At 40.2% G+C, this 15,194-nt stretch overlaps 1 protein-coding gene across 4 annotated transcripts in view; it reads right to left on the reverse strand.

Moving 5' to 3' along the window:
• Positions 1-15,194, reverse strand: part of qser1 (glutamine and serine rich 1) — a 151,592-nt gene that overhangs the window by 28,286 nt on the left and 108,112 nt on the right. For 2 of the 4 annotated variants that reach the window (XM_072272800.1, XM_072272803.1), the window contains 5 exons: positions 11,196-14,978; positions 9,688-10,016; positions 6,469-6,585; positions 4,136-4,269; positions 2,508-2,719 (listed from right to left, as the gene is read on the reverse strand). In XM_072272800.1, the coding sequence (XP_072128901.1) occupies positions 2,508-2,719; positions 4,136-4,269; positions 6,469-6,585; positions 9,688-10,016; positions 11,196-14,978 (4,575 nt within the window). The remainder of the gene's footprint in view (positions 1-2,507; positions 2,720-4,135; positions 4,270-6,468; positions 6,586-9,687; positions 10,017-11,195; positions 14,979-15,194) is intronic. The other 2 variants (XM_072272802.1, XM_072272801.1) reach the window with 2 other exon arrangements.

Below are 15,194 nucleotides of genomic sequence, written 5' to 3' on the forward strand. Positions count from 1 at the left end.
TGTCCAGGTGGCTGTGTGGAGAGCCATTGAGATTGCATCTGTCAATGACCTATTGTGGCGACAGACAAATTGCAATTTGTCCAGGTCCTTGCTGCGGCAGAAGTTCAGTTGAGTTATAGCCAACCTCTCAAAGCATTTCATCACTGTTGATGTGAGTGCAACTGCATGATAATCATTAAGGCAGCTCACATAATTCTTCTTAGGCACTGGTATAATTGTTGCCTTTTTGAAGCAAGTGGGAACTTCCACCCGTAGCAGAGAGGGGCTGAAAATGTCCTTGAATACTCCTGCTAATTGGTTGGCACAGAGCCTTACCAGGTACTCCATCGGGACTTTCCGCCTTGCGAGAGATCACTCTCTTTAAAGACAGCCTAACATCGGCCTTTGAGACGAGATCACAGGGTCATCAGGGCAGCAGGGATCTTCACAGCTGTAGTTGTGTTCTCCCTTTCAAAGCGGGCATAGAAGGCGTTGAGCTCATCTGGTAGTGAAGCTTCGATGCCATTCATGCTATTGGGTTTCGCTTTCTAGGAAATAATGTCCTGCAAACACTGCCAGAGTTGTCGTGCATCTGATGTCACCTCCAACTTGTCGTGCATCTGATGTCACCTCCAACTTGGATCTCGTTGCCCTTGAAATTGCCCTCCGCAAATCATAGCTGGTTTTCTGGTACAGGCCTGCTTTGCCAGACTTGAATGCCACAGATCTAGTCTTCAGCAGACGACGTACCTCCTGGTTCATCCACGGCTTTTGGTTTGGGAATGTACAGTAAGTCTTTGTAGGCACATACTCATCCACACACGTTTTAATGAAGTCGGTAACAACTGCAGCATACTCATCCAGGTTTGAATACAAATCCCTGAATACAGTCCAGTTCACCAATTCAAAGCAGTCCTGTAGGCACTCCTCTGTTTCCCTTGTCCACATCTTCTTGGTCCTCACTACTGGTGCTGCAGTCTTCAGTCTCTGCCGATACTCAGGGAGTAGAACTACAGCCAGGTGATCAGACTTCCCAAAGTGAGGGCGTGGAATAGCACGGTAGGCAATCTTGATGGTGGTGTAGCAATGGTCCAGTGTGTTTTTTCCTCTGGTATTACAAGTGATCTGATGATGCTAGTAGCTTAGTGATTTTTTCAGACTGGCCTAGTTAAAATCTCCCAAAACGATGGTGAAGGCACTAGAGTGTGCTGTTTCATGTATGTTGATCCCATTGCTCAGATCATCTAAAACTTGGTTGACATTGGCCTGAGGTGGAATGTATACTGCTACCAAAATGACCCCAGAGAATTCCCGTGGTAGGTAAAAAGGATGGCACTTAACTGCTAGATATTCCAGGTCTAGTGAGCAGAATTGGGACAGCACTGATATATTTGTGCACCAAGAAGAGTTGATCATGCGGCATACTCCTCCAGCTCTGCTTTTGAGGGACTCTATAGATGTGTCTTGAAGGTGTATAGTAAACCCGTCAATCATCACTGTATGATCCCACATTCATTCTCTTTTCAACCTTATATAGCACACTTCAACATGATGGAAGATTACAGGCATAAGAATTTCATGTCCAACATATTAGTTCGTTATAAAATACAGGTATCCTCCGCTTTATGAAAGTTCGCTTCACGCCACTTTGCTTTTATGAAAGACCTACATTAGTACCTGTTTTCGCTAACCAAAAGAAATCTGAAGAGGATTTTCACTTTTACGAAAAAAGGCGAAAAGCAAAAATAGCGTTCAGCATTTGTTTTGCAGCGAGCCGTTATAGAGGCAGCGCGCACCCCGAGCAGCGAGAGTGGCACCGCCAAGCTCCTTCCCCAGGAACTACACTCAGTATCAAGCCGCCATAGCTTTGAACCGCGTGAAATTTTTTGCTACGATTGACAGTGCTGCAATGATTGCAGGAAAGTATGACTTTAACTTTGAAAGGGCACGTAGGTTTAGGGCAGGTTTGCAGGATGTTTTGAGTGCTTACAAAGAACTGTATGATAGAAAAATGCATGAAGCTTCCAGTGTGCTCGCTGTCTTCCCGATTCTGGGAAGTGAAACTACTCTGTACATACATTATTTCTACTTTATATAGGCTGTGTATTTATCACATCATTCCTGCTTTTACTATAGGTTAGTGTTATTTTAGGTTTATGTGTTATTTGGTATGATTTGGTAGGTTATTTTTTGGGTCTGGGAACGCTCAAAAATTTTTCCCATATAAATTAATGGTAATTGCTTCTTCGCTTTACACCATTTTGGCTTACGAAAGGTTTCATAGGAATGCTCTACTTTCGGATAGCAGGGGAAACCTATATTTATTTTCACATTGCCATACCTTAACCGTTATTTTAAAAATGACCATGAGGAATGATTTAGCAAATTAACTATTTTAGTGATACAAGTGGAACATAATGAAAATTTCAGAATGAATCTTGATTCAGTTCCCAGCTTAGCACCATTTAGGCCTGACTACATTCATTGTAAAACATATTAAAAATAAACAAAAGCACAATGAACCTTACCATCATCGTCATCTTCACTCTGTGTTTCAACTGAAGTGTCTGAGTGGGATGAATACTCTTCTTTCACCCACTTCTTGCGTTTTTTGGGTGGTGGTTCAGCTTTTACCTTTGCTTGTTTCACTGGTCTGGCTTTGGATTTTGCTGATGAACTTTTCTGTGCTGCTGAGTTACTGATGCAGGTTTTATTACTAGAACCCATCTTTGACTGAGTTCTAAAGATATAAATGACAAAACAATAAATCAACCACTTAAGGGAAATGGAAGATCTGGGATCAGTTTTAACCTTTTTTGAAATTTTAAGTTTGTACTGGACATACAGCACTTAGAAAATAATGGGACAGATTTTCTACTGTACTTAATGTGCAAGGTAAACATTTTTTCTAATTTAATCACAGTACTGTGCAAAAGTAGCCGGCTGGTGGCATAGTAGTATCAGCGTTGGACTTCGGAGCGAAGTCTCCCAAGTTCGAATCCAGCCGGCTCCCTTACACGCTTTCCATCCATGCTGGGTTGAGCGTCGAGCTAGCAACTTGGCTGCGTAAAAATAAGAAAGCCTGCTAAAAAAAAACGCCATCGTGACGGCGTCCTGATGACTCCACTCGGAGTTAAGGGCTTTCTTGTTCTTCACTGTGCAAAAGTCTTAGGCATAGATATATATAGCTAGGGTGCCTAAGACTTTTGCACAGTACTGCTGCCACTAAAAACAAATTTCATGACACGAGAAATGATTAACTTGATTCTGATAGAGGTCTCTATTGTGGACTGAGAGTTGGAAAGGGACAGGGAGAGGGGAAACTAAAAATTGATACAGGTTTTTATTTTGTTGGAAAGAAGGCCAATACAATTATAAATTATAAATTAATCTTGAATAAAAGAGAAGATCTCAACAACCTTAATTGGAAAATCAATGGTAAGCAGTAAAAGTTTACATTTCAATCATTTGGAAGTCAAGTCAAATTTATTTATATAGCACATTTAAAAACAACCCACGTTGACCGAAGTGCTGTACAGATCAGAGCAGAATAGCTAAAATTACAAATACGAGAAACACAGACATAGCTTATAGGCACAAAAGAAACAACACAAGGGTCTAGGCACAAGCCGAAAATCAGCCACATCAGGAGGATTCAAACGCTAGTGAATAAAAGTAAGATTTGAGCCTGGATTTAAAAGAGTCGATGGAGGAGGTAAGATAATAGCCATCATCAAAGGGAAACAAGACCCTGGTGGCATGAGCCCATCATTCAGGGTCATCACACACGCAAACTTAGCTAAACTGAATTCAAATAGGTTATTCTTGCAGTCTGAAATAATCCAGAATCCAAAAGTGAGGTCTGAGTGGCCACAGTGCACCAGAAGTGATAACCCCAATGTGAACGTCACTGGATAACTTTGGAAACTTGTAGACCAGCTAGGAATTTGTAACATACAGAAACATATACCTAATGTAGTACATATCAGAACTCATTATGCTGGGAGCTTCATAAAAACTGAAAATCACTAATCGAGGAGTGAGACCAGCAGAAGAATTAAAAAAAATATATGGTAAAAAATATGAACAACTAAAACTGGCTGAAAAGCAATATTTCCAACAGCAAAAGAGACAAAAATCAAAATATTTTCCATACCTTAAAGTTTGCAATGGTTTATTTCTGGGCTTTTTGGAACAAACTCGTACATAATCCTTTTTGTTTACATTTTCGATGAATTTCACATACACCCGTTTGTATTTGGTTTTTGCATCCCCAAAGTATCCAAGGTACTAAAAAAAATTTTTAAAATTGTAACGGTTGCCAGAATCTTTAGTACGTACATGAATCTGTCAAAATATTTTGCAAAGTTTTCATTCCACTTTCTTGTATATAAAATACAAGAACACTTACTTATTTTCTTCTGTTGAAAACCACTTTGGCTCATGTTTTACAAACATGATAAATACCAGACATTTAAAAGATCTATAATTAATAAGCATCTCAGACACCTTGTCACAGGAAAACAAAAACCATTAATGATAACAGTTATACATTGTTACAAAAACATAAGACTATTTCTTAAATGGAGAGAAAATTCAAAAATCCGAGGTGCAAAGGGATGTAAGTGCTCAAGCAGGATTCCCTAAAGGTTAATTTGCAGGTTGAGTCGGTGGTGAGGAAGGCAAATGTAATGTTAGCATTCATTTCAAGAGGACTAGAATATAAAAGCAAGGATGTAATATTGAGGCTTTATAAGGCATAGTGAACAGTTTTGGGCTCCTTATCCTCACAAAAGTTTAAATCTTTTTTATTTATTGAGATACAGCGTGAAATAGGCCCTTCCAGCTGCACCGCCCAGCATCCCGATTTTAGCCCTGGCCGGCTCACGGGAGAATTTATAATAACCAATTAACCTACCCACCGGGTCACCTTTGGACTGTGGGAAGAAACCCACGTGATCATAGGGAGAAAGTACAAACCCTCTTCAGGCAGCGATGGGAACTGAATCCAGGTCGCTGGTACTGTACAGTGTCGTGCTAACTACTACACTACCTTGCCGCCCTTTTCAACAGGACTTTAGTGAGACCCTCTCTCCTTGCTCCTCCTCTGTGATCTCTACATCTTCGACCACGTGCTCCCTCAGCCTCACTCACCTATCACTTTCCCCTCCACCCACCCCACCTTATTCTGGTTTCTTACCCCTTCCTTTCCAGCCCTTATGAAGGGTCCCAGCCCCCAACAACTCTTTTATTCCTTTCCATGGATGCTGCCTGACCTGATGAGTTCCTCCAGCAGTCTTTGTGTGTTACTCTGTTCCTTTGGGCCCTAATCATTATGCACGTCTTTCCCTTACTAGTACTCCCAAAAAGCTACAATACAACTGGTCACAACTAAATTCAATCTGCCGATATGTTGTCCATCTAACAAACTCATCAACATCATGCCTAAGACTACCCTCTTCAGAATAAATATCGGCAATTTTCACACCAATTATGAATTTGTTAAATCACACTTCCGGTACTCACATCCAAACTGGTAAGCATACATAACTAATAACAAGGGTCCTAGTCCCAACTTTTGTGGTACACCATAGGTCACAAGCTTCCAATCATCCTCTGCCTCCTATTACCAAACTAGCTTTGGTCTAAAATGTTTGAGTCCATGGAATCCAAGAAAAGCTGGCAAATTTGATCCAATGGCCCAAGTAGGACATAATTTTTTTTAAAAACTTTCCATACAAGGATGGCAGACCCCTTTCCTCCGAAGACTTTATTGAACTCGATGGATTTTGATGACCATCTGATAGTTTCAATGTTACTGCAACTGACACTAGCATTTTTTGAAGCACAGATTTATTTTTAATTACCTACATGAACTGAAAAACTTTCAGCTGCCATAGTGGGATTTGAACTATCTCTTGGATCATCAATCGAGGATTCTGGTAACTTGCCAGTAACTTAACCACTAGACCAGCATTGTTTTGTGCACAATTCCAAAACAATCTCCTTTAGACCTGTAAGGTACAACGTATGAGGAGCATTGGATGGCTCTGGACCTGTATTCACTGGAGCTTAGAAGAAATGGTAGTGGGGGTGGGGGGGGGGGGTGGAATGTCTCTGAATCCCATCTAATGTTGAAAGGTTTAGATAGAGTGGACATGGAGAAGATATTTCCCATAATGGGGGAGTCTAGGACCAGAGGGCACAACCTCAGAATAGAAGGATATCCCTTTAGTATAGCGGGTGGTGAATCTGTGGAATTCATTGTCACAGATGACTGTGGTGTCCAAGGGAAGTGATAGGTTCTTAATAAGTAAGGACATCAAAGGTCATGGTAGAAGGAGAAAGAATGGGGTTGAGAGGGAAAATAAAGCAGCCACAATGGAATGGTAGAGCAGACTTAGTGGGCTGAATAACCTAATTGTGCACCTATGCCTTATGGTATCCAAGCATTGTATACATTTCTATACATTAACAAGGCTTACTCACGCTGTTCGTTGCAGAGAACTGTCTCCGTCCATCCTTTACTTCGGGCATAAATTTCTGTAACAAAGCTTTCTGTACCTTCCATATAGCAGGAGGTTCTCTACCTGTGCTTAAGGCCATCTATAAACAAACAATTTAGTGTTAAAAAGCAAAAAAAAAAGAGCAGCTTCCATTTTGATGCAGAACCATTTTCAACTCTGAAACAGAGTTTCAGAATTCAAATTGTTTATGCTTGAAATATTAATTTATAACAAAATTAATTTGATTGGTATTGAGATTTAGAATGCCAACTCATAATATTGAAATTGATTTTGGGTGGTGGGGTGAGATTGAAAGGAGAGAAAATCTTCACTTTTGAAGTAAAATGAGAAATTTGAAATACCAATGCGTTTATAGATCTAGTCAAGAAACACAATGATGTTTCATTCAGATACTCCTATATACTTATGCTATTTAACAGCACTAAATAGCCCTCAGCTTTATTTAAAAGTAAATTAATAAAATTACTGAATTGTTAGTGCCTCTGAGAAATTGCATGACATTTTGATCTAAGCAACACTGTGGCTGAAGGACCTGTACTTTGCTGTAATGTTCCATCTATGTTAAAATTTCCTGTAAAATTCAATCTAGATTAGTGTAATCAGATTACACAGAGCATCAGGCAACACAATAACAATTTCCACCAACTCTGACACATGGTTTGTGGCCAAACTTCCAAAATTATTCTGAGGGAAAATAAAATACAGCTAGACTCTTATTTATTTAAATAAAATGATTTTTAAATTGTCACATTTATTGCCTTTCAGATTCTGATACAGACAATACCAGGAATAACACCAATCTTAGCATGTTCGAAAATAACAATTGCAAAACTATTTAAATAAAAATTCATGGAGCTATATTTGATAATTTTCCTTAAAATTGTTTAGAAGTTTGGTCAAAACAGTAAACACATTTGAAGTACCATAGTAAATGAAGTGGTTTTATATGCAGTACGAAAACAGGCTCTATGGTTTGTTATTTTTTACTTATTCGTTCCTCACCCTCTCAAAAACTTTTTCATGCAAAATAATAGTTTTCAAGAATATACATTGATACATGTAGGAGTTCTAAGAGAAGTGCAACTCTATTAAACCCCTGCTTGCTGTATCTCTATAACAATACTATCCATTCTCTATTATATCAAAAACTGATGAATGGATTTGACTTCATGTTTGATTTTTGAAATTTACCACAGCCACAATAGAACATGAAACCAATTAAGTTTAACCTTGTTTTTTTTTTTAGCTTTGTGTATCACTAAGAGATCCAAATGAAAAGGAAATTTATCTTAAGTCTGGTAAAAAGTAAGCAGATTTAACAGATCGTAGAGCAAGTGCAATTTCTTAACAAATAGTTGTACTACACTGATATTAGTTCATTATGATAAAGGTGACTTAATTACCAATTCCATTCTGCAAGTCTGACTTGCAATGTCATTTGCCCTGTTAAACATCACATGCTAGTCTCATTTGCTTATATAAAACTACTTTTAAATTGTTACTTTTATAGTCTTTCAGATCCTGCTATAGGCAATAACAGGAATAACACCAACTCTACACATTCAAAAATAGCAATTTTAAAAACTTTATTTAAAATAAAAAATGCATCTAGCACCTCCTCAGCAACACACACAAAATGCTGGAGGAACTCAGTAGGCCAGACAGCAACTATGGAAAAGAGTACAGTTGATATTTTGGGCCAAGACCCTTCGGCAGGACTGGAGGAAGAAAACTGGGAGTAGATTTAAAAGGTGGGAGGAGGGGAGAAGGAAACACAAGGTGCTAGGTGAAACATGAAGGGGGAGGGATGAAGTCAAGAGCTGGGAAGTTAATTGGTGAAAGAGATACAGGACTGGAGAAGGGGGGGTCTGACTGAAGAGCACAGAAAGCGATGGAAGAAAGAAAAGGGGAGAGGAGTACCGGAAGGAGGTGATGGGTAAGCAAGGTAATAAGGTGAGAGAGGGAAAGGGGGCTAGGGAATGGTGGACGGAAGGGCGCATTACCGGAAGTTCGGGAAATCGACGCTCATGCCATCAGATTGGAGGCTACCCAGAAAGAATACAAGGTGTTGTTCCTTCAACCTGAGTGTGACCTCCTCACAACAGAGGAGGAAGCCATGGATAGACATTTCGGAATGGGAATGGGAATGGGAAGTTGAATTAAAATGGGTGGCACTGGAAGATCCTGCTTTTTCTGGCGGATGGAGCTCAGCAAAATGTCACCCAGTCTACGTTGACTCCCCTTTCTCCCGGCCTATATCTCTTTCACTAATCAACTTCACAGCTCTTTCTTTCATCCTTCCCCATTCAGGTTTCACCTATCACTTTGTGTTTCTCTCTCTCTCTCTCTCCTCACCCCCCCCCCCCCACACCTTTTAAATCTACTCCTTGGCTTTCTTTCTCCAGTCCTGCTGAAGGGTCTTGGCCCAAATCGTTATCTATACTCTTTTCCATAGATGCTGCCTGGCCTGCTGAGTTCCTTCAGCATTCTGTGTGTGTGCTACTTGGATTTCCTCTTGTTTGTGATTGGATTACTAGCCTCTCCTCAGTCCATTCTTATTCTGCAATGACCAAAATTTGAATTTTCAACAAAATATGCACATACCAACAATTCATTCAAAACGCTCCTGTACTGATTTTTTAATTATTATGATGTTGGAACAATCTAATGATAGGCCATAAAATGTTAACCGTTTTTCTTTCCATAGATACTGCCAATACCTCTGAGTATTTCCAGTATTTTCTGACTTTATTTTTTACTCATGATTCCCAGCACCCAAATTTTCTTGATTTTCAGTCTTTGGAAACATTTCATATTGAGACCTTTCACCTAAACTGATGAAGGTTCTTGACCTTGAACTTTAACTATTTCCCTCCATGGATGCTGCCTGATCACTGAGATCCCCCTAGCATTTTGCTGGTTGCTCCAGATTCCAACAGTTGCAGTTTCTTGTCTCTCTAGCTATTACGAAGAACGCTGACCTATTCTACATCTTTATGATCTCAAATGAATAAAGGAAATCCAAGAGATCTAAGTTTTTAAATAGGTCTTAGAGAACACGAGTAAATTTGACTTTGTAAAAAATATTATTCAAAAAACACTTAAGTATGATCAACCTGCACATTGAAATTTACACCCTTCAATTCAAATTTGATGGAAAACATTAAAAACATGACGCTACCTTCAGAGTGTTAATGTCTTCTATCTTTACAACAAATTCATCACGCTCCCTGTACATGCCTTCCCCTCCACTTTCTATATCCTCCTCATCCGTTGAGCCTTCCACAGCAATTAGTTCTTGCTTTTCAGCCCGCTTCGAAGGATTCAAATAATCTTGTTCGTTTTCCTTGGGAGGTTCTGGAGCTTCAGTTGGCTCCTGTGCCTCCTCCTTTGAAGGAGGTGGTGGTGGAAGAGGAGGTGGTGGTGGTGGTGAAGGATTTGCAACTTTTTCCTGCTGTACAACAGCTGAAACAGAAATATTGGAACCCTTCTCTCCATTAGTAGACTCTACTGGAGAAAAATATATACAGAATAAGGAAGAAGAAAAGTTATCACAAATACACATATTGTTTTGAAGAATATGAATATTTTGACGTTAAACAGTAGAGACCCATAATGTGTCCAGATGAATGCAATTAGATATAAAATTATAACAATTGAGAGAGGAGTGAAATTCCGCCTTAAAAAGTACAATCGAGCAATTTCTTTCCACCAACCCAATCCCAAATATACACATTCACTTAGCTTGAAACTTTCCATTCTAGTTCTCATGAAGGGTCCCTAACACAGACTATTAATTCCATTCTTCTTCTACCTGATGGTAATTGACCTGCTGCATGTTTCCAGCATTTTGAATCTTTGTTTTGAATGTCCAGCATCAGCTCTTTGCTCAAATACGTATTAAAGAAATCTTGACATACGTATTTTCATCACAAATAGTCAAATAAATTTCAGATCAGAACATAGGAAACAGAAGCCAAGATCACTCTGCCATTCAATAAGATTGTGCCGGTTCTTGTGGCATTCATTTTGCCACAATCTCCCCATAATTCACTTAGTAGTCAAACGTTAAAGTGATCTCAGATTTGCACATGCATCCAAAGGCCTCTGGGATAAAGAATGCTACAGATTTACTACTCTTTGCTTAGTTAACTTTCCTAAACCAAATCAGAAATGATTATTTTGACAGCAAAACACATTGACAGCATCTCTCCAGGTAACAATTTTTTTTTTTTACAGACTTAAAGCATGTATTCTATTTGTCTAGTTATTTATTTAAAAATATGAAGTGGTAACCAGCCCAACAAGCCTGTGCTGCTCCAATTACACCCGTGTGACCAATTAACCTCCTAACCATATATCTTTGGAATATGTGAGGAAACCAGAACACCTGGAAAAAAACCCACACAATCACAGGGGCAGCATACAAACTCCTTGCAGACAGCGGCAGGAATTGAACCTGGGTCGCTGGCTCTGAAGCAGTTATGCTAACTGCTAGGCTACCATGCCGCCCATGGATATCTCAATCCAAAGAGCATGGCAGCAGCTACAAGATAATGGGATACATATGAACTACAATACTAAGTTTCACACCTGACAGTGACCATAGTAAATACTGCAACAGTATTGTTACCAATAGATAAGAAATTGGGATACAATCAGTAATTTTAAGTAAATAAGCAGCCTTACCTAATTTTATGCTTTTTTCCTTTTTATTGGGATCATCCAAAGCAGAAAGTGCAGAGGAAATGCTCTTCTGAAGATCATGGTTCTTCCCAACGGAATCTTCCTCATCAGAAGAAAACGCAGCTAACGTTTCCAAGTTTTTCTTCAGGTCATCATCTAATCTTCTGCAAGGGCTAGCAGGTCCGCTTTCAGTAGAAAATAAGGCTGCCGGCACCGACTGGCTAGTTGAAATGGGTGGGATCACAGGAGTTTGAATGGTGTTGGTGGAGGGACGCCTATTGCGATGTGCCGTACGTACAGAAGGTGCTGGAAATTGCTGCTTAGGTCCTGATTTAAGAAAGTCTAAAAAGGATGCAATGAAACCACTTTTAACTTCAGGTTGTTTTTCCTCAACTTCCCTAATTTTTTGATTTATCCTTTCTTGCTGATGATAATTTTCATAATAACTGTCATTGGATGTATGAGGTGAGTTTGGATCTTTGGAATTTGGGCGTTTACTCTGGCCACTTCGTTTTACTGGCTTCTGACCACTAATGTCATCTTCCGTGGTTTCTTTAGGTTGGGCTTTTACTCTTCGTTTCTTCTGATTAGCGTCAAGTGACAAGTCTACATTTCCTTCTTCTTCAGGCACACTGTGAGTCCACCCATCTGCTTGTCCTCCCATTTTTAACTTGGGCTTCACTGGCCTCTTTAATTTTCTTTTGTTGCTAGATCCTGGCGTAACCTCATCACCCAGACTATAATCAATGTCAGACACAGCACTCTCATCAGTGTTACTTCTACCACTTGGAATGAAGTCAGGATCCTTTGTATTGTTAATGGCACCATCGTCAGGAATGTCATCATTATCATCCTCTTCGGATTCTGGATTAGCACTTAGCTGCTTTTTAAAGCCCTCAATACTGTGGTCATTAGTATCTTGGATAGAGTTCAAATTTGATGTATTTAAACTGGGCTGTATTTGCTGATCTGTTCCAAGTGTTTGCTGCTCAAGGCTTGAAGCTTTAGACTGAGTGGTATTATCTAAAGGTACGGCCTCGAGATCCAAATTAATCTGACTATTACTTAATGCCAGATTATGCATATTTTGTTGACCTGAAAGCAAAGCCTGTGTGGTGTGGAAGTTCGGTGTAACATGCCTTACAGCTACTGTTTGAAATGTGGACTTCGAACCATCGGGACATTCAACTGACTGAATACTGGATTCACTGCAAGCAGATTTGGCAAACTCTTGTGAAGTAACTCCACACTGCTCGTTGGCAGAAAACACATCTTCAACGCCAGAAAAGAGGTTTCTATCAACGCCAAGCAACATTGATTCTGTAAAACAGACTGAACTAAGGCCAACAAACTGAGACTTTGAATCGTGTCTCTCTGTCTGATCAAAGTGATCTTTTCCTGTTAGCTGTAGTGGTTTAGAAGATTCAGTGCCATCCAACTTCACTGCCTCAGAATTCTGCTGCAGAAGCTGTTGAGGTTGCGTTGCATTGGCTTGGGCAATATGCCGCTCAAGTTGAAGAAACTGAGACTGATGATGGGTCACCTGAGTCTGAGTCTGCATTTGCTGTGGCTGTGATGATGCTTGAGATTGACTTAATCCCGACGGTAGCAACTGAGCTTGGAGTCCTACTGGCTGCTGCAGCAATGACAGTGACATTTCACGGGATGCACCCAGAAGTAACCGTGCACCAGAAAGCTGCAATCGTGGAATCTGATTTACAGAGTGAGTTTGCAATTGTTGTGGTGTGTTAATAACTTGTGTGATGCGAGCTTGTGGTCTAGTCTCTGGCGCCTTCTGTAAAAGAGAATGAGGCTGCTTCATTTCTTCAGCAGCCATGATTATATGTGATGGCTGAGAAGAATCTGCAACATTTTTCATCTCGTGTGTGCTGATATTGTTGTTACTACCAATTGATTGACCATGAGTTACCATCTCTACAGGTCGCGTCACATTAAACTGCTTTACATGCTCGTGCTTTCTTTCATCTGGTTTTGACACTTGAAGTGTGAGACCTACAATCTGTTCCTCTAAACGAGAATTACTCCTGATGACACTCTGAGATAGATATCGGTCATCTGCTTTTGAGGCAGTGTAAACTGCACTTTCATCACTAATTCCACTTTCACTTAAACCTGAAGTGGATGCAGCAAGGGAGGGCTGCTGCTGTAACAAATTCTGAATTGGAAAACCCTCAGCTTCCTTAGAAGGAGCATACAAATCAGAATCAGATTTCCTTTTTATGTAAGACTGTTTTCTGTCTGCAGACGATTGAGTGTTTTGTATGGTGTGTGAATGAGATGTTGAAGTGAAAGTAGGTGAATGAACTCCTGACAGAAACTTTTGAGACTGGGGTGAAGAAACACTTTGTGACTGACTGGTTGGTGACGAGTGCATAGACATAAAGTTCTGAGTAGGACTGGATGCAGATAAATTCTGTGCACGAGTAGATGAAGAAAATGGCAATGACTGTGTATGGGATGTCAAAGTGATAGATTGTCCAGAGGCGTAACTTGGTGAGAGACTAACAATTGACAACCCCTGTGTCTGTGCTGAGTAGCTGTTTTGTGACTGACTCACAGCAGGCAATCCCTGAGAGTGACCAGAAGTATAGCTTTGCGTCTGGTTACCAGAAGACAAATTCTGTGATTGACCAGAGTAGTTGTCAGTGTGACTAGCTGAAGGCAATACCTGTGACTGATCTGAAGAGTAGCTAAGAGTTTGACTAACAGGTGTCAAGTTCTGCGATTGACCAGAATAAGAAGCTGGTGATTTGCTTAGTGTAGTGAGCTTCTCAGGCTGACTGGAGGAATACACTTCTGAGTGACTAACAGTTGACATATTCTGAGACTGTGTTGAAACATAGTTCTGTGACTGACTATTCGACATTGCTAAGTCGGATGCCTGCTCTGAAGAGTACACTTGAGATTGGCTTGCTATTACAGAACTTGGTTTTTGCGTTGCCGTGGAGTAAGTGTGTGTTTGTACAGTCACCGTTACACTTTGGGATTTGGCAGTTTTTGTAGAACGTTGAGCTGACCTTGAACAGTTCTTAGGGTTTGAGGAATAATCGGGAGATTGAACAGTGGATGAATAACTCTGTGACTCCTCAACTGTTACTGGTGAATTCTTTCGTTGTGTTCCACCATTGGTCACCTGAGACTGTTCTCCCAGAGGGCTACATGCTAAACCTGTATGCCTTGATGTTTCCTGAAAATCAACTCCACTCCCACTGGCAAGATAGTTTTGCAAGGAATGGTGAGAACCTGGTAACTGCGCCTGCACTGAGTGTGAGCTGGAAGGCCGCTGGTGATGCTTAATAACACTACATTCTCTTTGAAGTGCCCTTTCAATAGAGGCAGTTGAACTAGAAAAAACTGATGTGGCGTATGGCTGAGATGCTTGCTGAGCTGGTCCAAGTGCTGAAGACAACAAGCTAAATTGTGGTTGCAAGAGATGAGGAGCAGATTCTTGAGCTGAACGATACGTTGAAGACTGGGGTATGCTCGTACTTAAAACAGTACTACCAATCCTGTCAAATGTCAATGGGGGAGGAACAGCAGTCTGAGAAGACTTGATCTGAAGCAAAGGATCATGTGGAGAAAGAAGCCCGTTTGTTGTAGGATTGAAAGCTGCATCTTGAAGCGTCAGAGACTGTGTACCAGTAAATCCACGAGTGCTAAAGGAAGAAGGATGCTGATAAGCTGCAAGAGCTGATGGCGGGAATGTTCCTGAAGCTTGCAGTGCTCCAGTGACAAACAGTTCTGTTGGCGTAGAAGAGTGCATACCTAGAAAATGTAATTTAGAAAACAATAATGATAGAGCACAGGTCAAATGCCCATTAAAAAACATATTGATTTCTATAGTCTTCTAAAATTCTCTTCATAAAAAAAAAACACAGAAAGTTATACAAAGCTGTTTTATGCTGAGGTTCACCAGATATGAGCATAAAGAGTGCATACCTAGAAAATTTCAAATCACTTTCAAATATGTTGTTCAGCTGA

Source organism: Mobula birostris, chromosome 11 (genome assembly GCF_030028105.1).
Source record: "Mobula birostris isolate sMobBir1 chromosome 11, sMobBir1.hap1, whole genome shotgun sequence".
NCBI classification, from domain to species: Eukaryota; Metazoa; Chordata; class Chondrichthyes; order Myliobatiformes; family Myliobatidae; genus Mobula; species Mobula birostris.